Source organism: Gallus gallus, chromosome 2, assembly GCF_016699485.2.
Source record: "Gallus gallus isolate bGalGal1 chromosome 2, bGalGal1.mat.broiler.GRCg7b, whole genome shotgun sequence".
NCBI lineage: Eukaryota > Metazoa > Chordata > Aves > Galliformes > Phasianidae > Gallus > Gallus gallus.
In genome coordinates this window covers 40,639,764-40,661,775 of record NC_052533.1, presented here as the reverse complement: position 1 = coordinate 40,661,775, position 22,012 = coordinate 40,639,764, and the positions used below count along the sequence as shown (strand labels likewise).

The window sequence follows — 22,012 nt, the reverse complement described above, 5'->3', positions numbered from 1 at the left end:
AGGACCAGAAGAGCTTTCCCACTGCCTTTTCTTAAGGATGGAAGCAGCAAAACAGCAAGATGGTCAAAGCAAGAGTGCTTTGAAAGTTGCATTAGGACAGCGACATTCCTGCAGGCAGGAAGGGCTCTGCTGATCTGTGTGTGACAGCACACAAGCAGTGCCGCCTTGGGGCCTGCCTCCTCCGCACCGCGTGCTGAGGCTGTGCCAGGCCTTGATACCGCTGGTACTCAGGATACTACCAAACAACATCCTAAAAAACAAGGGTGAGGATCCGTGAGGAGCTCCTGTTCTGCTGTGAGACATGGCTGAGGTTCGGCTGTGAGCGGGCTCACTTCCAAAGGTGCCGGCAGCACAGGAAGGCTGCTGTGCCAACATGGCTTCAGGGTAGAGTAATGCATAGGGCACTGGTTTGCATGTAAGGTACAGAAAAATGCCTAACCTGTACATGAGTGATCCTGCCTGCATACATTATGGAGTTGGAGCCCATAAAGTCCATGACTTTGTTGGTATCCATTGGCTGTGTGAGTAGTACCCTAAGCTGAGTTAACGTCTAGCTGTGCTGCTTTCAAAACCCTCGCCCACCTTGGGCTGAGGCTACAGCAGCTGTTTTTAACTTATTCCAAGGGCATAATGTAATGGCTGCAGTTCTCTTGTTTAGGCTTCAGTTTGTAAATGCTGAGGTGAATGAGGTATTTCTAGCTTTCAGTACAGTGAAATCGGATTCATACTATAATCTACTCCTTCCTATGTATGATTACTTCTTCACATAGACTTGCATTCTGTAGCGAGATAAGTTATTTTTACATAATCTTTTAGAATGTGGTACAAACAGATTAAAAGTTTCAGACTCAAAGGTTTTACATAACTCATCCAATTTCTTTCATAACAACTTAAACTTCTCACCCATTGACTTACATGGGACTTTGTTTAGTCTTTAAAAAAAAAATGAAGTGTTTTTTGAGGACAGAAGATATTGTTCAGTGTAGAAGAATTTACTACTTGTTGTGCATTTGGTTGAGCCTTTGGTGTGTTTCCCTCACCGAGCAATTTAACAGCCAGAAGGGACTACTGAACTTAGTTGGCATTAACACAAGCTGTAAGATGTGACTTACAGGAGGTATTACCTGCAGTGAGCCCTCCATCTGTGGTATTGAACATGCTTTGCAGGACCTCAGGTGCTGAGGATGCTGGTGCAGCGGTGGTGAAGTGGAAGGTGAGAAGCAGACTGGGGCCAAGCTGGGGAGGATGAGGGGTAGGAGGATGCTTAGAGCAGCATGTGAGAGTCTGCCCCTTGGGTGAAAAACTGCTGGCCTGCTTTGCAGCAGCTTGGTCTCTCAGCGTACCGACTGAAGGGACTGTCGGCTCCTTCGGTGAATATGTACCATTTGTTTTTAATCAGGATGACTTTAAGTTGTATGAATTCTTATGCTTGCGGCTGACTTTCTCAGTCTCCCCACGCACTTTGCAGCCGTGGGAGGGAGTATTTGAACACAAATATGATTCTGGATTTATGGAGGCTGCTTGTGTGAGTATAGTTACTCATTTGCATTACTATTTGCCGGCATAAGCTCACGCGCTGTCACTTTCCCTCTGTGGATCTGCTCCTGCCTGGCACTTTTGTCAGGGCAGCAAACCTTCGCCACCATGAGTTTGCAAGGAGATGTACAAACATGCACTGAGGTTTGGTTTCCAGCCTCAGGTGGGCTTTTACATCCTTGCTTTTCAACATCTGGGCTGAGAGCTTTCCTGATTCACTGCAGGTCTTCCTGGAGTGAGAGGTGAGCCACACGTGTGAGCAGTAGATAGGCGTTCAGATGAGATTGCCTGAGGAATGAGCTGGGGAGACTTTAAAGGCGATGGAGCTAATCAGCATCCTGCACACTTGCTCTATCAGGCGCATCAGATTCCCCAGCAGGACAGAAATCCAGCGTGTGGGAAATAAGGGTCATGAGTGACGGGTAGGGAGGAGACAGAGATGCTTAGGAACCAACCAGCAAAAAAATGGAAGGAGTCAGAAATGCATTTGCTGCTGTCGCCTGTGAAAAATGAGAAGCTGATGTATGCTTACATAAGGGGCTGTTTTTTGCTTTAATTTCTCCAGTTCTAGGTTGTTGCTGTTCTGCGATGTCTGGGCATAATGTAGCACGATGATGTCCTGGGCTGTGATGCTTTGGTCGTCTTTGTAGTACTCTCCTAAATTATAGCAATAAATGTAATAAATTAGAGTAATAGGACGTAATACATCATTTTTTTTTTTCTGGGTGTGACAGTAGCAATTTGCTTTAATCAAGAAGTTGCATCCTCCTGAAATTTCATTTATAGGTTGTTTCCTAAAATTAGGAGCCTAGACTATTTCCTGTCAGTCTTAGTCTGCACTGTTTCTTCTAAATTATTTAAAGGTATTAAAAATGCATGGCACGTACACTGTACCAAATTTAATGAAAGAAAAGATTGGTCCTGACTTTACATGGAACTATGTAGTAGCCATTATTTATTGTTGCACTTTATTTCATCTGGGAAACAGAATTAACTCAGATGAGTAGTCTGTGGTGGACATTACTCAGTAATACCTCCCATGTTATTTAACACATTGTGTAGATCTGTGCATTCTGTTTCCAGCGAAGGCTCATTCTCCATTTGAGTTGAAATGGGAAAAGCCACCTTTTTAAATTACAAGAATTTATCATGATAAAATACAGCTTTCTTTCTTTCTTTCTTTCTTTTTTTTCTTTAATCATCATGTGTATTTCTGTCTCCAGAAAGGCTGGAGGGAATCGATTGAAAAATAAATAACAAATCCCTTTTTCTCTCCTTTCTCTGCCCATCTCCTCTGCAATATATTTGTTTCAAGAATCTGATTTTTGCCTTGAAACTGTAAAAGAATGCCATCTAGCACTTGCAACCTTGTTAAAATACTGTGAAGTATGAGTCTAGTGTAAGTGGCTGTTGTGGTTAGAACCTTCCCTTGACTGGAGAGTCTAGTTGGTAAATACAAAAACAATTCTGTTGGTCAGTCGACATATATTAGCCTGGCTTAATAACTAGATATGTTCTTCCAAGAATGTATCTGTCAGTTACAGAAAGGTGTAATGATCCTCTGCAGCACAGTGGTGGGGACTGGGGCTGAAGACCTGCGTGCACTGCTGGGCTCCAGCTCTGTATCCCTCTTAGGGGAGTTGTGTGCGCGGGGAGGGATGAAAGCTTTTGATTCAGCATGTTTTCTCTCTCTCATCAGCAAGACTGCACTGGTTGAGACCTTTTAAGTCCAGCACTTCAGGAAAAGAAATAGGCCATCTGAGCAACTGTTTTACAAAAAGGCTGTAGTTCCCTTGCTTAGCAGAAAGACACCATATGAGGTCCAGATCTCTCCTTCTGGTTTATCGAGGTAACATTTTCTCAAGGTGTACCTTACATGACGTTTTTCTTGTGAACCTGTGACAAGGAGTGGGACCATCCCTTCCCCAGCCTGTAGTCCACACACTCCTGGAGCCCAGCTGGTCCCCATCTCAGCATCTGCTGTCATTGGGCAGCTAAAGCCCTGGTACTAGAAATGCTCCGTTCTGTGGCAAGACAGCCCCAGACAAGAAAATTTTAGCCAAAAAAGGAGTGACCTTGTCATTTGCACAGGGTGCAGTAATTTTGCACATTTGCATAAATGTTGCTAATGTGCTATTGCTGCTGTGTGAGCTGGTCCTTGCTTAACCATAGCACAGTACTAAACCATTAATTGTAGGAGTCGGAGGAGAGGTACAGCTGCAAATCCGCCCCGTCAGGATTTATCAGGCTCCATTTTGTAATCAATGGTTTATTTATTAAACCATCAAAAATCATGCATGCACTGTGGTTACGACAGCACGCAGCTCCAGTTGGGTATTTTGGCTGAATCGATGGAAGCAATCATCTGCTTTACATCAGATATCGAACCCCTGAGGTCTTCCAGCAACAAATGGCTTTATCACCTGTGTGGAATGAATGGCTGCTTGTGCCTAGGGCTGGAAGAAGGATGGTGTTAAAAACACTGAATTTCTTCATAGCTTATTTGTTTGGGGTTCTTTTCATTTTTGCCTTTTTTTAAATTCGACGTCCATCGATGTAGAATTTCTCCGTGCAGCTGAACCTCCTGCAATTACAGAGCGGGTCATGAAATGGGGCGAGGGGAAAAATGCTGCAAAGCACAGCAGGGATTGACTGCAGCAATGTGACCGAAGCCCGCCAGTCTCATTGACCTGGCCAAAAGGTTGGTGCTCGGGTCAACAGATGGCAATTTAAAAGCACAGTAGCAATACCCTTTTATTTTTCAATCTGCAGAGTATTTCTCTGCACGCCTGTGGCAGTTGATTCATTTTAGGAGATGTCAGGGCATTCCCTCTGTTCATTTCTGAGCACAGGGCTCTGTTTTGATGGGGATAGCACGTCCCCTTAACATCCCTCTGAAGCCCAGGGTGTTGGAATACTCATGTTTTATGTTCTCCTAGCTTTTGTTTTTCTCTTACCTCTGGCCAGAGCTCTGATAAAGAAGCCAGAGCTGCTACAACTCCCATCACTCGCTGAACGCAGCCTCTGTAACATAGGAGACCACTTGCCTTAGGGCATTTTGGTTGGTAACTCATTCTAAGGGCCATCATCCTCCTTTCCCTGGCGTAGTCATCGTGGTTATTACAACAGCAGAGGCTCTGTTTTACCAGGCAGTGCAATGCAGTGCATAACTTAGGGTGGCCTGAGTTTCCAGAGACGCCCCACTCATGGTGCTCATCCTGTTGTCTGCAGAGCTACGAGCCCATAGATGTTACAAAGGAGAAACATGGTATGGTATAATAAATGCTTTGCCTTGGATGATTCTGGTCCCTACCTGCATTCTCGACAGCTCATTCACCCTCACGTGGGCTGCTCTACAGGAGCCATACAATTTGCATGTTGTGTGAGGTCTGCTATTGATATAATGAGGCTTTATTGGATTAAAGGGCTTAGTGCCAGCACTAATTATTCAAAAGAACGTATAGGTTTTTATAAGACTCCAAAACTAGCTCTTATTAGATCCGCATTAATACATTTCGGTTCTTCACGCGTACTGTTCTTCCCTTATGACCACTGCTTACAGGAACTGAGGGGCTGGCAGAGAGACGTGCATGCAAGCTGCAACATCGTGGTTCCTGCAGAGTGTTGTTATCATGGGATATATGCATGGTGTAGCTAAGCACCAAAAAACAAGAGGCGGGCATGGTGAAGGGACTGACCAGGCACCACAGACGGCAGCAGCAGAGTCCTCCTCCCACTGGACCGCTCTGGGTGGCACGGAGAGGACCAGGAGAGCAGTTCCTGCAGGCAGTGTTTGCAAAGGAAGGTTTTTCACAGAAACCTCAGCCATGGTGGTGCTTGCTGAAGTTACACTTGTAAAAGCTGGAAAGTCCAGCGCTAGGTCAAGCTCTGATTTACAAAAGGGAAAGCTGCAGTTTTCCACTCTGAACATGCATTCTGAATGTAGGGGAAAAGACTACTAAGGTCAGAAATGTGTAAAGCTGCAGATATTATCTGCTTTCCATCAACCCATTTTCTGTACAAAAGAGGTCAAATCGTGTTAGGTTTTTACCGTTGAGGTTCCAGGGCTTCAAAGAGGGCCCTGTGAGTGCAATAGAAAATAGAACTAAAGGAACGTGTACTGACAGCAGTGCGCTAAAACCTATGCTGTCTTTATTTATTTGCATTAGTTTGGAGAAGTGAAATATCTGATAAAGGAGGATGCTAAAATATCATCAATGAAAAATTGTTACTCTTTCAGACATTTTGTTGGATCAACAGTTGAAAAGGAAAGATGATTGCCTTAGTCTTGCACCTCACTTGGCTATTCAATGCATTCAAATGCATACTGGCCGGTTCTTCGGTGTGCAAATTGTGTGCAAAATGTTGATAGGATTACAGGAAGTATGGGTTTTGTTTTTTAACCCTCTGGGGACTTTTGTTGCACAAAGCCAAGTGCTTCTACATGCATGACAGAGCAATTTCTTGGCTCTGGGAAGTGCTGCTAAATAGAAATGATAGCAGAGGAAAACATTTACTTCCTCAAAGTTGTTACTTGTTCAAATAAGGATACCATAACAAAACCATGCAGTGGGTCAGCAGTGCACTGTTCTGTACGGATGAGGGCTTAGTAATTTTTGGTAGCATTCCAAGCCAGGGAATGTAGTTTAAAGAAAGTTGGTGTACAGTCTAGAGAATGAGCTTATACACACTCCTGATCTTGAAATTCTTAAATCTGTTATTAGTTATCTTTCTAATGCTTTAGGGCTTGTTTCCTAGGGTAGCAATGTTCTGTCTTGATCAAAGGTCTCATGCTGACTTACCCTCGTGGAAAACCTGAAGCTCGCTTACTTGATTTTTATTATTATCATTTTTGTTTTGCTTCGGAAGCTTAGCACTTCATCTCAATTGAATTAATGTGGTGCCAGTGGAGCCTGGAGAGCCAAGGCGCATGTGTGTATTCACTAACAAGAGGAAGAGTGGATTGCTCTTCTGCCAGTACTGCATACTGCTATTCAGAAGTCTGTCACAAAAGCTTGAACCTAAGCTAAGCATGTACATGTAAATGCTGAGCTGATACGAAGAACAGATTCACAGCACATAGTGATTTAGAGAGGGTTAATAACCTGTGAATAATACGTGTCCAAGATGCGTAGCAGCAGTGAGGGTTCTGAAATTGAGAAGACTTCCATGTGAAATGTCAAAGTTGTGTCCGCGCTGAAACCTTTCTCTGTTGGCCGATCTCCCACCAGCACAAGGTCTTTTTCCCTTTAGAAAAGGGAAACTGTTATAAAACCATGGAGTATCTAGATCAGTCTGCACGGCATGCTGCTGTTTCTATGTATTACCATTGCATATAAGTAACGATTTCATAGTACCATTTTAAACTATTACTCCCTTCTTAATTTTCTTAAAGGGAGTCTAATTGCTTTCTTTATATGCAGCTCCATGTCAAAAGCTTAATTTCTCCCTCCAGATGGATAATTAAATCATGCAATGTTCATCTCTTGTGACTCCTCTTGTCCCAGAAATCTTATATTTTTACTCTAGCTGTCTTCTGCAGAGCACAGCTACTGACAAAGCCTTCACCTTTAATTTACTTATGCCAGTAAGACAGCAGTTTGTTTCAACTCAGAAGCAAGGATTCATTTTCCTTTCCTTGAGTTTCGCTGCGTATTTCCTTCCCTAGAAAAGAAACCTCATCTCTCTCACAAATATATTTTCCAGGCATTACAAAACAGGATTTTTTTTTTCCCCCATGACCTGATTTTGCAAACCTGCAAGTCTCCCGTTTAAGCCTGTTTCTCGTCTGTGTGATTGGAGGAACGGATTAACTTGAATATCAAAGAATGCCAATTGGACTCCCTTGTGCAGCGTGAGGCTCAGTGCATGAGGAAGTCCTGGAGGGTCTCAGGTGCACAGCACCCCACAGGAGCAGGCTGCTTTAGTGTGGCCTTGCATCGTACTGGAAAATAAAATAGATGTCTAGAAGAATTTATGCTTGTTGGGGCATTTCTGTTTGAATGCCTTCCGCTGTGAGGCTCAGTACCTCCTTGCTTCATTTCTTCTAAAGTAAGCACTTTTGAGTGCTCAGCACTGGGTCAAGGAGACCTGGGTGTGGGCAGCTCTACAAAGCTGAGGGGACCGTGCATGTGCCAAAAAAATGAAGAACGCGGTCTTGTTTAGAAACTTGGCAGAATTGTTCTCAGTAGAAGGATGGCCGTCTCTGAAGGACATTCCCACAGTGGGGTTATAGGCAATGATAGCACGGTTCTTTCGTAAAGTGGTGGTTCTGGTGCTGAAATGTTGGTCCTGATATTGGTTCTGATAATATTTTTTGGGTAATGATGCCTGTTATTGCAGTCCTGTTACCTTTGGCCATGATGCTCTGGTTAGATTTGCTGTGTTGGTGCACATTAAGGCGAGGGTTTGCTGAAACAAGAGAAGTTGACCGCAAGAAAAAAATAGTGAGGGTCTTGCTTTGTGCTTCTTTTTTTTTGCACTGGGGCACTGCCTTGCTTCTGAGTTCTCCTGGTATAGCATGTCTACTACTAATGCTGACTTTTCATTGCTGGAGCTGCCAGTCAGCATCTCGTAATTTTTCTTTGGTTTTTAACTGCCTCTTTTTTTGAGTTCATTTCATTCATACGGCTATTCAACATCCGTACTTAAGGATAGTTTAAAACAGCTGCACTGGTTAAGGGGGTGCTGAGATGCTGCTCACCCCCTTCGCATCTTCTCAGCACTGAGCTTGGAGGGTCTTCTCCCTCCTGCCCTGCTCCTGGCCGATGCAGGGGGACCCTGCAGGAGTTCCTGCTGGACATGCTTGGGTATTCACAGTACTTAAAATGAATGTGCTTTGTGCACAAAATTTATCTACTTGGAGCTATCCTGGCTCGGTTCAGCAGCAGTCCGTTTTGTGGTACAGTACCTCATTGGAAAAGGCTTCCTTTAAGCATCACAAGTGGTTCATTAAATGTTGTTTTGTTGAAAAATTGTAGGAGAGCAATGCTTGAAGAACTGATTGTAGTTCAGAGAAGAGGCTGAGTGCCCTGAATCAGCTCCCAGAATAGCACGCTCCGTGCTGTGGGTCAGCCTCAGAACCTCCCAGCAGCTGTGTGCATTTGCCAGCCTCAAGGCAGCAAGAGGCCTCGTGCCAGGAAGCCGTGGTGCTGGGGCAGAGGTGCTGTCAGAGGTCTGCCTGCCTTCTGACAGGGCTGCTCCCAGCCACGCAGAGGGATCCCTTTGAATGCTAACCTGCTGCTGCTCTCTTTTTTGTGATGAAGTATTCAAGGGAGCGGAAAGTGCCCCAGTTCATGTGCTGTCCATCAAGAGGAGCAGAGGAAGCAGAGCACAGCAAGGGCACGGGTGAAACCCAGTGAATGCAAATGATTTATGGAGGAGCTGATTTAAGCACTTCCAATTACCCCTGTCAACATCCAATAGCATCTCTTTATGGGTATGAGCTTAAACACATTGTGTAAAAGAAAGAGGTTGCATAGGCAGCTGTGGGACTGATACGTGGCCCAGTGTGTCTGTTTGCTAACCAGGTGTTTCCTAGTGGTTTGCGTAGGGAAGAGAAGTCCTGCCTGGCAACGTGAAGCATCCTGAGCTAGAAATGGCTTGCTAGCTTTATCAGGATTTTTTGTTGCAGCCTAGAAAGGAAGTTAACCTGACCTCATTGCACTTGAGCTGGAAAGATTACAGAATCCTTAAGGTTGGAAAATACCATTAAGATCACCTAGTCCAACCATCAACCTACCCCCACCACGCCTGCTGACCACATCCTTCAGTGCCACATCCACACGGTTCTTGAGCACCTCCAGGGACGGTGACTGCACCGCCTCGCTGGGCAGCTGTGCCACTGCCTCACTGCTCTTTGTGAGAAGAAATCGTTCCTAATACCCAACCTGAACCTCCCCTGGCACAACTTGAGGCCTGTCGCTGACCTCTTGTCCTGCCACTGTCACCTGGGAGAAGAGGCCAGCCCACACCTCGCCTCAACCTCCTTTCAGGTTGTTGTAAAGAGGGGTGAAGTCTCCTCTGAGCCTTCTCTTCTCCATACTGAACAATCCCAGGATGCTCCATGTGGCAGCTGTTACACAAACATGCTCTTGCCCTTCAAATGGGTTTGAGTTTGCGAAAGGAAAGGAGGAGATCGGATCTAGCTGACCGTCTGAAATCGTTAACAAGGAACACCCAAGCCAAAAGACTTGACCCTCGAGCTGCCCATCAGCTTTGGATTTTATGCTGTTCAAGGTGGGCTTGGCTTCTGTATCAGTAAACAGAATGCAGTCCTCAGAGGCTTGCAGTAGTTTTCTCCTCCCTGGTGACAAAGGTATGGCCATGTAAAGAAAGTGCGTAATTAAACCTGAAACCTGATCAGCTAAAAATATGACCTTTGTGTGATACTTAAAGGGTGCTGCAGATAGTCTGTCTTTATGCTAAAATTCCTGTATGTTTCTGGAAGTGAGAGCTATTTCAGGGCATCTTCTTTTATCTTTCTTGTCACTTTTTCTATTAAACCATGTTCTATTTCTATTCAGTGCACCAAAGAGCGTGCATTGCACTGACATCTCTCTGATTCACTTGTGGCATCTTTAGGAAATGAAAAGTGATCAAATTCCCTGTCAGGGAGGACGCTCATTTGGAGAGGTTGCATCCTTCTTCTTTTTTCTTAAAAGGACAACCCAGAAATGAGACTTGAAAAAGCTCATGGCCCAGATGTAATTACCTGCATTTAAAATGTAAGGAGGGGCGGTTGGTTGTACAAAACCACCCATGAGCAGATAGCCTCCGAAGAGCAGCACGCTGCCTTTGCTTTGCGGGCACTTAGGCCCTATATGGTAGCTGATTTTATGGAGTACAGTATAGCTGTTAACCAGCAGGACGGAACTCTTCAGTTGCCTTAGTAACTAATCCAATCCAGGGAGGACATAAAAATAGAATACATAATTTTAGAACCTTTTGGCCCTCTGCCAAGCAAAATATTCTCACTAGCAGCAGTCATATTTGTGATTTGAATGGATTTTCTTAATAGGATAGATTCTGTTTGTTTTATGGAGATAAATGGGGCTTGCTTCTCAAACCTGATTAATTGCACATCCTGGCTATTAGGTCTTGTAGCTTCTGTGCTCTTCCCTAAGTTTTATTTAACTAAAAATTTAACAAAATATAACGTAAATAAAAAGATGGAGAAATGTTTTAGTTGCCGGCTGCTGTTCAGACTTAATCTGGTTTGAAGAGAGAAAAAAAAGAGGACGACTGCGGTATAACTCAATAAATCACGTAAATTGCCAGGAGGAACGTCGCAAGCATCTGCTTAATTCAAGTGCTCTTTTTCTGTATTGATTTGTAAAGCTTGTTGAGAGAAAAAGGGTATTATTTTTAAGAAGGCGTTACCGAAGGCCTTGCTGCGGATGGCCATATGGTACCACAGCACCACCCAGTGAGGCGAGCAGGAGCCCAATAGATACCAGGAGTGCTGGGAGTCCTGCCGAGGGTCAGCACTTTTCCCCCCACCACTCTATTGCTGTCACCAATGTGTAGGGGACCGGCGGGGCTGAGCCCTGACACGTGGGAGGAGCGCGCCTGTAGGACCGCCGTGCCCCTGAGCCAGGTGTGGGTTTCCTGTAAGGCACGTATTGAAAGCATGTGCTGCTCGAAAGAGTGCTGCTTTAGAGGTGCAGTGATTCAGCAGGTTTTCCGTTGCACTTTGGGATTATCAGCCTGTAGGGTGAAAAGCTAAATATAGCAAATCCGTGCTTTGCGCAGCGGTTGTAATGCTTTTTGCTCAGTGCTTGCTTTCTTTCTAGGCGGTGCTATTCTTACTCTGGCGTCGTAATTTATTAATATGGCTAGCAGACTCCTCTGAAGCAAATTAAGATTTTTCATCGTTGTACGCTAAAAGGATGGCATGCCAACCCAACAGGAAGCTTCCGTTGGAGCACGGCTGTAATTAGTTTATGGCCCTGGAAGGAGAGAGGGGAGGTGGAGCGGGCCTGCCTGCGGCTGGGCAACCGAGCCACAGCAGCACGAGCTCCTGGCACAGCCTGATCTAAAGCAGGGCTTTCCAGAGACGGATTTTAAGAATAAAATAACCCGAGCAGGAGGTGTGTGTGCCCACCTCTAATGGGATAATTAATTGTCGCCCTTCAGCCTCTCTCCTGTGCCAACGTCGTAATGTTTCCAGTGGAGCATAACAGCGCGTTTGCCATTTCCCACTGCCCGAGGATCTCGTGCTCTCTTGGTGTCAACTCCTGCAAGCAGATGGGTGCCGAGGGCCAGCCCTGCAGTGCTGAGGAAGCTTGTGGGCTGGTGCTGACTGTATAGCATGGGCTGTGGTGTTGGTGTTTGGGGTGAAACCAGCTGGAAGGGAGCTCCTTCACGGAGCCAGCGCTCATTTTCCGCCTGGACTTGCTTGTCTTTGCTGCCCTGGCAGCTTGCCTGACCTCGGGGTCTGCCTGGAGGTTTGTATTTTACTGAGGATAAAGAAAATGCAAGTGCTGCGGTAAAACACAACCTGATACGCTACTGACTTTTTTCCCAAAGAAGTTCAGAAGGCAGTACATTAATACAAGCATTTGTGGCCAAAATGTATTATGCACTTAATTCAAGTAAATGGCAGTTACTCTGTAGCAAATAATTACCACCTGTTTCACATCTGCCTCAAATCCACTCAAAATACAGCAATCTAATCATCGTTCTTGTATTATTTATGTAGTTTTGTTATTTGCAGTTTGATTTCTATTTGCTAACCCCATTTACAATATTTTTTTTCATGCCTTCTGTACACAGAATGGCAGACTTAATAGCCTCCTTTGGATTTGTTTATAAAACCTTTCAAAACACGGTTGCAGTGTGTGACAGGGCTCCTGCTGCCCCCCAGCCACACGCTGGCCTTTCCCACACTGAGCGCGGAGATTCCCACGCCTCCCTCTCACCTTCAGAACCATTGCACACTGATGTGCCACGCACGCGGCTCAGTGAACTTTTTCAAGGACAGCTTTGGTCAGTTCGGATGGAAACTCCTGAGATAGGTGTACCTGCGGGGCAGGAGCAGATGGATTCACAAACCTTGTCCCCAGCTGTTTGGGGGTGCAGGGGTGAGGCATGGGGAAACATGGTCCATGAGTTTGTCTTCTCCATTGCACCCAGCGCATACGTACACTTTTACAGCTGTGACACTGAGAGCAAGACGTGATCCCCATCCTTTCCCTCTGAGTTAGGTTGGTTGGCCTCCATGAAAGTATTTCTGCAGCAACATCCTGTCTGCCCATAAATTTAAATTCTACGCTTTCGGACTTGGGCTTCCTCCATTGCTGCAGTACCCTGTTGATGGTGACTGCTTTCACACCAGGAATGATTTTCATAGTATCACAGAATGGTTTGGGTTGGAAGGGACCTTAAAGCCCACCCAGTTCCAACCCCCTGCCATGGGTAGGGCTGCCACCCACCGGATCAGGCTGCCCAGGCCCCCATCCAACCCAGCCTTGAGCACCTCCAGGGATGGGGCACCACAGCTTCTCTGGGCAGCTGTGCCAGGGCCTCACTGCCCTCTGAGTGAAGAATTTTCTTCCTAGCACCTAACCTAAATCTTCCCGCTTTCAGTTTAAGGCCATTCCCTCTTGTCCTATCACTATCAGATGATGTAAAGTGTTGGTCCCGCTCCTGCTTAAAAGCTCCCTTTAAGTACAGGAATGCTGCAGTGAGGTCTCCCCGCAGCCTTCCGTTCTCCAGACTTAACAAACCTGCTCTCTCAGCCCTTATTCATTAGGAGAGGCGCTCCAGCCCTCTGATCATCTTTGTGACCCTGCTCTGGGCACACACTCCAACAGTTTCCCTCCTCTAGAAGCATCTTCATCCATTTGTGGTATGGGCAAGGGCAGGCTGGGCATCCGCATCTGCTTCTGATGCTGATGTGGGAGGGGAGCTGCGGGCTGGGGTCTCTAAATACCTGTGGGCGTGCCATAAAGAAATGACATTTCTGGCAGAAGTTCAGCTGGGAGGATGCCAAGTGAACGAGTTGCAAGCTCAGCAGCACCATTGCATGTCTTTGTGCTACCTCTCGTGTCTGCCTGTCAAAACCTGCCATCGCGAGCAGTAATTACGCACATCCGTTAGCTGAGCAGCCATTCTCTGAAGCGCTTTGTGGCAGTCTCTCTGGGAAGGAGCGCATATCTCATCTTGGTGTCAGCACGATGACCATAACACCTCCCCGAGGGAGATGCCTCTGGTAACGCTGTATTAAAGGCAGGGCTCGGTTTTGTCTTTGAAACCTCTATCACACAAGCCAGCGCACAAGGAAAGACACCTATTATAATTTTGTAGACAAACGTTAACAAAAGCTGCCTGTGCACACGCACACACACAGACATTCAGCATTAGCGTTGCAGGAGCCTGTGATGGTGACAGGAGTACTTTTATTGTCATCTCTGCTGGGGGAAAAAAATACCTATTTGTGCCAATAACCCGAGCTTAGCTTCGTTCCCAGGCGCTCCTTTTGCACGTGTGAGTATGTTTTGTCAGCTCTGTCTTCGGGTGCAGATTAAAACGCATCGCTTCGCAGTTCTCGTTTTCAGAACACTCGTGCTTGTTTGTGTTAAACAAATTAGTGCCACAATAGCCCCGTCCCCCTGTGGAGACCTAAACATTGTACGGTAAGAATCTAAAATGTATGTTTATTATGTTTGTTTCCCCCAAAAAATGCTTAATTGAGTTACTGTGTTTAATTTTCTTGATTGTTTTCTGTTCGTTAAATGAGAGCGTGTCTGAAAAATGCTAAAAGCAAAGCTAGAGGATAATGACATCTACGGCTATTAATTAAGCTGAAATCCTTGAACATGACTCCTTCCAACTTGTTATCTTCCAGACACGAGATGACTTTGTTCTTTGGGTGCCTACTGCTAGACAGACGCATCCTGTTGTGATAAAGGAGACCAGCTGGATTTAGGACTGCGGCGGCGTGTTTGCGGTACGACTGACCATATGTGATTTTCTGTCACGTTTGCAGCTTTAACGGTAAAGCTCTGAAGAATTTGCACTTTGATTCGTGTCTTTCCACCCGCTTGGTAACAAAATAAGAGGTGGCTTTGTGCAGCTGCTTTGCACTAACGCAGGTCACGCTGCGGGCTCTGCAAAGCACAGGGAGAGCTCTTGCATGCTTGTCCTTAAGATGCGTTCGGGGCTGATTTTTTCTTTGCGCTGATTTGTTTGGGGGCACGTTTCCTTTTGTTGCGCTGTTGTCTTTTTGTTTGTTTTGTTTTGTTCTGAAGGAGGAAATGACTGCGACCAGAAACTACATTTCATCAGGGACGTAATTCTGAATTCCTGCTCTGAGCGTGGGCTTTATCTGGCTTCACCAGAACCGAATAATTCTGTTAATTGGTATTGTCTTCCTGCCTGCTCTGAGAAATGCCCGTCTGAAGCCTCTGCAGAGTCTGAGAACAGAAGGGTATCTGCTTGTGAGAGGAGCCTGACAGAAGGCAGATAGAACTTGGAGTTTGGGGCCCGTTTTCCCTAAGAAGGAGCGCTTTTATTTGTTGCTGTCCGCAGCTACGATTTGGCCATAAAGCGTACGGCAGAAAGGAACCGAAGGTACCTGCAGCATTTGGCAGAAGGAAGGAACCAACGTTAATATTTGTCTTCAGTTTTTTGAAGGCAGAGGGGGGAGGAGCAGGAGCCTCTTCTCAGCCAGCGCCGCTGAGAAATTACTGCAGCCTGAAGAGCAGTTTGCATTTCTTGGTTGTCTGGACTTGAGAGGAGTGTGTGTAGGAGCAAAGGCCAGCGGTGGTCACAAGGATGGAAAGGAAAAACAAAGAGTACAATTCCTTTTTTGCTCTGTGTAAGTCTTCCTTAGAACTCACAGTGACTTTATTATCATCTTTCATGGGTTACGTTTGGCTCCTGAGCCTCCTGGGTTACAGCCACTGCCCAGCCCTCGATAGACCATTCTCCTTTTAGCCAGGTATTCGCTGTGATTATGTCTTATATCAGACTGTATCTTCTGCACCTTCCCTAACACCGAATGCTTGAACAACGGCTCAGTTGTAGCAGTCAGTGTTTACAAATGGCATCTTGTGAGAGAGGGTGGCAGAAAAGGAGCAAATGCAGTTTCTTTCCAGGATGGACTGTCGAATCACAGCAGCTGAGTGGGGCAGAAGGGGGAAGCAGCTGCATCCTGCATCGGCAGGGAGGGTGCTGAGCAGCACCAAGTGACAAGAGGCAGGCAGGGTGGGATGCTTCTTAATCCCATCCAGGGTTTTCAGCGTCAGCCCCTGGGTCAGGAGCTGCAGAGGGAAGGCATCCTGCTTCTGCTCATCTGGCACCCCTCGTTCAGGTGAGGTGCACAGCCATGCAAGGAGATGGAGAGATTGAGACTGGTCGTTTGTCACTTGATTTTGCTGATGATTCCTCTGAACAGTGAACAGGCAATCTTGTAATGGGCTGTAGATTTCCATGATGAAAGCCAGCTCGTTACGGCATAGACGTGAGTGTTGTGTGAGAAAGAGTTGTTAAAATGAGGAGTTGAGTATCCAATTACTTCTGAGAATTGTGCCTATATCTAAGTGTGGGCTGTGCTATTTAAGAACTCCAAAAGAAAAAGGTGCACTTAAGCATTTTGTGCGCATTCCAGATCCATTTCCTTTGAGGCTAAACTTTAATTTTTGCAGGGCTGAAAACTATTATAATTTAAATTAAAAGGGAATGGTGCAAAAGAAACTCTCAGCGCCTGTCCTGCAAGGGGCTGCATCGTGTCCCAGTGTTCAGCAGGGACCACAGCAGTACTGCACTCCGTAAGCGTGGTGTGGAAGCTGGGTTAGATGATCACAGAATCATAGAATGGCTCGGGTTGGAATGGACCCCAAGGATCATCCAGTTCCAACACCCCAACCACAGACAGGGCCGCTAACTTCCAGCTCTGGTACTGGACCAGGCTGCCCAGGGCCCCACGATGCTCATCATGCAGCAGATATTCCTTCATTATTCCTTCGAATCAAAACAGGCAGTGACAGCCCAGACCAGCACGGCGCCTACCAGAAGAGTACGTTCGCTCTGACCATGTCTGGGAGACTATTTGTTGTCTCATTACTGGGAGCGTGCTAGCCCAATGTAAATGTCAGCGAGCTCGGCGCGTCTTGTGCAATGAAACAGATAGATGTAAAGCAGTGGTGGCTCAGATCTGGAGCTGAGGAGCTGCAGGAGAGCGCTTGCTGCCCCATTTCCATCTGCATCTGAGCGGCTCAAGGCCGTCGTCCTCAGGAGCGCACGCAGTGCCTGTACATGCTCAGAAAGGAGGAAATGATTCTCCGTGATCTAGCAGGTTGTAGTGCGTTTTTTTTTTGTTTGGTTTTGCTTTTTTAGCAAATACTGCCTTAGTCTGGGGTTTAAGCATTTCTATATGTGCTAAGGGAAACACGAGTGATAGCTATTTCTGGCTGGTGGGAGCCTCCTGTGTGCAGAGAGGTGAGTGTACAGCCGGTGTGGCGTCAGGTTGTGGTGTGCAGGCAGTGACACGTGGCAAGAGGCAGCGGAACATCCGGGAGGCGGGGGGCTTGTTTGCAGTACGCCTGTATGGGATTGGGAAAAAGAAGTCAGAAGAAGAGCCCCAAACTCTTCGTGAACCTCACGTTCCTCTGGCATCAGGACGTCTAGAAACAGTGCTGAGGTCCCCAGTCGCTCTGTTACAAGGTGATTTTTTCCAACATAGAGCCGGCTGGCCACAAAAGCATCTTGCTGTGTCTGTATAGCACATGAGGCCCTTATTAAGGGATCGGCTGATTATTATTCTGCTACTGGCCCTTGTTTTCCTCTTCCACTCTCTGTCTCGCAGGAAGGCTGCATACAAATACAGCAATCGATGGAGGGGAGATGTTCGTCCTTTACGAGATTAATTACAAACACAGGGATGCTCTGTCTAGCCCGCATGTATGATTGATCTTGCAGGAGGAAATGCAATAGGAAACTAATGCTTCCTTTTATCCAGTAAGCAAAGTTCAGAGATGTTTACATTCTGCTAGGTAAGCACAGCTGTCTAAAGACGCCAAGACGGATGGACTGTCCTGTCAGCACAATTGCTGCCGAGGGAAGGGCTCGCACCATCTCTGTGGACCTCCCCCTGCCCACGAGGCTGCGGGGCCAGAATCGCTAATGTAGCAGTCACTTAATTGTTGCACGCCGCCGTTAGCAGGGAGACCCACGCAGTGCAGCGGTGCTGGTGGGCGCAGCGCTGGGCCTGGTGGGGCTGCGCTGCAGGACCCGGAGGAGGTCTCCTGCTTGCACTGCACGCAGTGTGACCGACACAGGGAGCGCTCTGCTTGTTCTCTCCCAGCAGCTCGCAGCACGGAGCTGTGGAAGCATCTGCAAGGAGCGCGGTGCTGAGCTGCCCTCGTTTCTGTTTGTGTGCAAATATAATCTTAGGAACCAGGGATTTGGCTCAGGGTCCTTCCGAAAGGCTCATTTCGTTCTCAGGCACGGGCGGGTGCTTGCGGTTAGCCTGAGAAGCGCAGTTAGAGGTGATGGATCCAGCTTAGTGACTCAGCCCTCCTCCTGGCAGTATTTTAAATTATAGATGCGCTACCGCTGATATTTAACTCCTGCCAGAGCCGCTGAACTAAACGGAGGATCTGAAGCGTTCCTGCAGCGCTAAGTCTGGGCTCGGGCGGAGGAGATCCACACCTGGGGTTGGTTTCCTCACGGAAGAAGAAGTCGGCGGGGTACCCCAGCCATAGCATCCCGTAGGGTGTAAGAACGTGCCTTGGCACGCAGCGAGCAGCCGGCCCTGCAGCCAACCCTAACCTGCCTCGCGGTGACACGGCGCAGTGCTGCGCTGCTGGGGGCCGGAAAGTCCCCGCGCTACAATAATCAGTGTAAGAAATACGGCGTGCGGAGCGCGAGAGGAAGCGGGGATGCCGCTGTTTGCATCTCCCCCGCGGAGCTGGGCCTGCTGGAGTCCAGCCCTGCGTTGCTTTCGCCTTTTATTCCCTTCCCGGAGGTCTGCTGGTGCCGGAATGCACGCTGACGCGCGGTCGCGGTGCGCTTCGGCTGTCCTTTCTGTTCGCTTTGCACAAGCAAATCCTGCGTGACAAGCGCGGCTCATTGGCTGTTCGAGTCAGTTTAGTCGGCTTGACAAAGGTTATTGCAATAATTGATGTTCCTCTTCTAATAATTAATGTTAATGAGTCCGCTAAACAGTAAACAAGACAACAAAGAACTGTTAATGAGACGGTCTTTACTCATTTGTGTAATCTTTCGGTAAGATAATGGGCGATAAATACGTCGCTATTCAGCCATCTTCCAGTCCTTAATGCGTGGAGAGTGCTTTAAAAAGAGATTGGAGCTGATTTTTTACACTTGCCTTCGGTAAATGCAGCAGGCTGGGTAGGTGGGGCGTCTGAAAGAGTTTGGAGGCCTATATAATTAAGTGCCTTGACATTCTGCGTCTGAAGGACGTTGGCGGGTATCCAAACAGTGCGTTCTGCTCTCCAACCATTTAATTGAAACCATGCAAAGTTGGGGAGGGGGGAGGGTGAAAGAGGGGGAGATGTTGGCAAAAACCCTCCGTGCGTTCTTGCACTGTCGGATTGACCAGACAGAGCAACAAAGCTGATAAAACAGGATTAGCAAAATTGCATTGTTGGGTATGATATGCTGTGTGACATGTACTACAGCAAAGGAATTTGGCAGGATTAACCTGCGGAGGATAAAGATGTACCAGACAAGCGGGCTGAATTAATAGACTGCTGTGACCAAAGCAAGGAAATCTATTTGCATGGAATATTAGCAGCGAGAGCAGAGCTGTGCTGGAGGAGTTGCACTTGCTGTCCTGTGTGCAGCCGGGGACCGGGCTCTCCAGGCAGCAATTCAGAGCGAAGAAAGCAGCTCGTTGGTTTCTCTTTATTCTTTCCTGTTTCTAAAGCAAAAAAAAAAAAGCTAATTCCTAGAGAGGGTGATGGGCACTATTGGATCTCGTGTCCCCCGTCCTCTCCCACCAAACAAAGAAGTTTGTTTTCCTGTTAATAGGAGGTGAGATTCTTCTAATGTATACATACCAGCCTCATCCCAAAGTGTTATGTGTTCTGTTGTCTTTCCTCAGGGCTCGCAGCACCAGCCGGCACGAGAGAGCGCAGTGCTCGCTCTGCTGCTTCCTCAGCTGCTGAGGAAATGGGACACGAGTGGAAATGGTAAGAAAGCTTTTGAACCACGTGGAGAATGTGAGAACTGTAGCCCATAGGTGACTAAAAATTGTGAAATTGTACTAAGGGGAAACGGGAGGATATGGAGATTGCAGCTCAGATGCGCTCTAAGAGCGTGTTGGGCTATTTGACAGCGAGGGTAAAGGCAGAAAGGCAGCATCCATCTCTGGTGCAGCGAGGGGAGAGAGAGAGTCTTGGGTTAAGTGTTCATTTCTCACTTGCAGAGTGCATAATACTGGTTCTTAGTGGAAAAGGCTTTTAAATTGGCTTCTGGGCAGCAAGCGATGCATACAGGAGATTGATTTCGTTTTAGAACTCTGCCTTACTTGGATGCAGATGGCGTGAACGGTTTCCTAAGGATTTAAACAACCTTGAAAAAAGCTCGTATCATTTGCTTTTCTTTTCCCACCCACCGTACCATTGTCAGGCTTCAGTGTTCCCATGGAACAGGGGATGTGCAGAACGCGTTGGGCATTACTCTCGGTGCGGCACAGTGTGCACAGCGCTGCGGCACGCAGGGAGGGACCTCTCAGCATCTGGTCACCTTCAGCCAGCGTTGCCAAGTCACTGCTGCTCGGGAGCAGCCAGAGCACGGCTTTCACTTTCAGGCTCTTCCTTCCCCGTGCTGAAGCTGAGTAACAGATTTGCATAAAATATGAATACGCTGTTTTGTTTCTTGTAGCGCCCTGTATTAAAATTTCAGAAACCACTCTTAAATAAAAGCTCTGTCAGCGTGACACAGCTGAGATGTTACAAGTGCATGCACGTGCAGAGGTGTCAGATTCATCTCCATTTCATGCAGCATTTACATTAAAGAACCTGGGAGGTCTCCCCTTACCGCACTTGTCTGTAGCTTCTTTGCTCAAGGACTGGTCGTGACCCCATCTCCCATCTCCGCAGTGCAAAGTCAGCGCATGAGGTTTCCTTTGGATTAACTGGGGAAGCACAGGGGTAACTCCCTTCGTCAGAAAAGTGGGAAGATTTGTCTCCACATCAAACGTGCTTCAGAGCTATTAAAAGGAGCAGTTTCTGGAGGTGTGCCAGGCTCCACATCGCGTGCTTTCTCCCTGTTTTGCTTAAGGACTCCTGCATTTGGTCCTCACCACAGAGACAGTCCCAGGCTGGGTGACAAACTCTGCTTTATTTTGAGCTCTGCTTGCTAAGGAAAGTCCTTAATGCACATACTGGATTTGAGTGTTTGCCTGTGTGTAGATGAGTTAGCAGCCCATGAGGTGATGCTGGTATCGCACTGAGAACAGCCCAGTCATTGCAAGTGAGTCACTGTACCACACGTGCAGCATTTTGAGGGAAATCAATCTGAAGACTACACATTGTCTTTGCTGGTCAGCAGTGAATTGCATCTCTCCACTTCCACACATCCCTGAGGGATGGGGCCATGCAGGGGAGCACAGGGCCTGCACACTGTGTCTCCCTGGGTTCCAGCAGGACCCTTATGCCAGTGGGCAGTACCGCACGTGCCACCACCCTGGGCAGCTCCTGGGGACAGGCCTGGCACGTGCTGTCCTACCCACCCCAGGCAGGGCACGTGCTGAGGGGTGCGAGGCTGAATGGCAGCACAGTGCCCAGGAGGCCACATGCTCCCCGCGGCACCGTTCTCCTTCTGACAGCATCCTGGCATCGGTGAAAAAGCAGCAGCCTGTTTCTTTGTGTCTCCTGGGGCTCGGCTGAGTTTCTAGGTTACATCCCCTGCCTGCGAGCCTCCATCCCTCCTGAGATGAGCACAGGATGTGGATAGTGAGGATGCAGCCGAACCCTCATCACACTGCAGCAGCCACTGCTACAGTGCAGCAGATCTCAAGCGCAGCACCTGTCTGCCGTTTCTGGGGGAAGAAGTTCACCTGTAGTACTCGAGTGTCATTGTAAACAGGTGGGAGCGTGCAACCTGTGGGATGGACAGATCTAACCCTCTCTTTGCTTTCCAGGAAGAGGATGGAGCACAGAGGACGCAGGGCCCTGCCGGGTGCCGTGCAGCAGCTGGTGTTGTGAATCAGGCCGTCACCAGTCGGAGAACGGCTACTTCACAACACCAGGGTGGCACTGCACCACACTTCGACGCCAGCCAGAGGAGCAGTGAGCAGTAAGGGTCCCGGCATGGGCACAGCCAGAGGAGCCCAGACCTGCTAAGGTAATCAGGCACTCCACTCCTATTTGGGTAACCGGCCTCCCCTGGGAGTCTGGAATAGAAGTTAGGCCCCCGAAACATCTCTGTGGTTCCAGTCCTTAGGCTCTGGTGTGCTGTGTGAATGGGGAAGAGGTATGGAAGGCAATGGAGTGAGCAGTCT

The 22,012-nt window shown here is 47.5% G+C and overlaps 1 protein-coding gene and 1 non-coding gene across 2 annotated transcripts in view; both read left to right on the top strand.

The window, feature by feature from the left end:
* The window catches only part of LOC121113113 (basic proline-rich protein-like), a 55,523-nt gene extending 35,077 nt beyond the window's left edge, over positions 1-20,446 (top strand). The window contains exons 3-4 of the mRNA XM_046937576.1: positions 19,610-19,697; positions 20,137-20,446. Coding sequence (XP_046793532.1) covers positions 19,610-19,673 — 64 coding nt within the window. The 3' untranslated portion in view covers positions 19,674-19,697; positions 20,137-20,446. The remainder of the gene's footprint in view (positions 1-19,609; positions 19,698-20,136) is intronic.
* A 1,235-nt stretch (positions 20,447-21,681) lies between these two features.
* MIR138-1 (microRNA 138-1) lies at positions 21,682-21,777 on the top strand. Its single transcript, NR_031415.1, has one exon. It is a non-coding gene; the product is annotated as a microRNA 138-1 (primary transcript).
* The last annotated feature ends 235 nt before the right edge of the window (positions 21,778-22,012 follow it).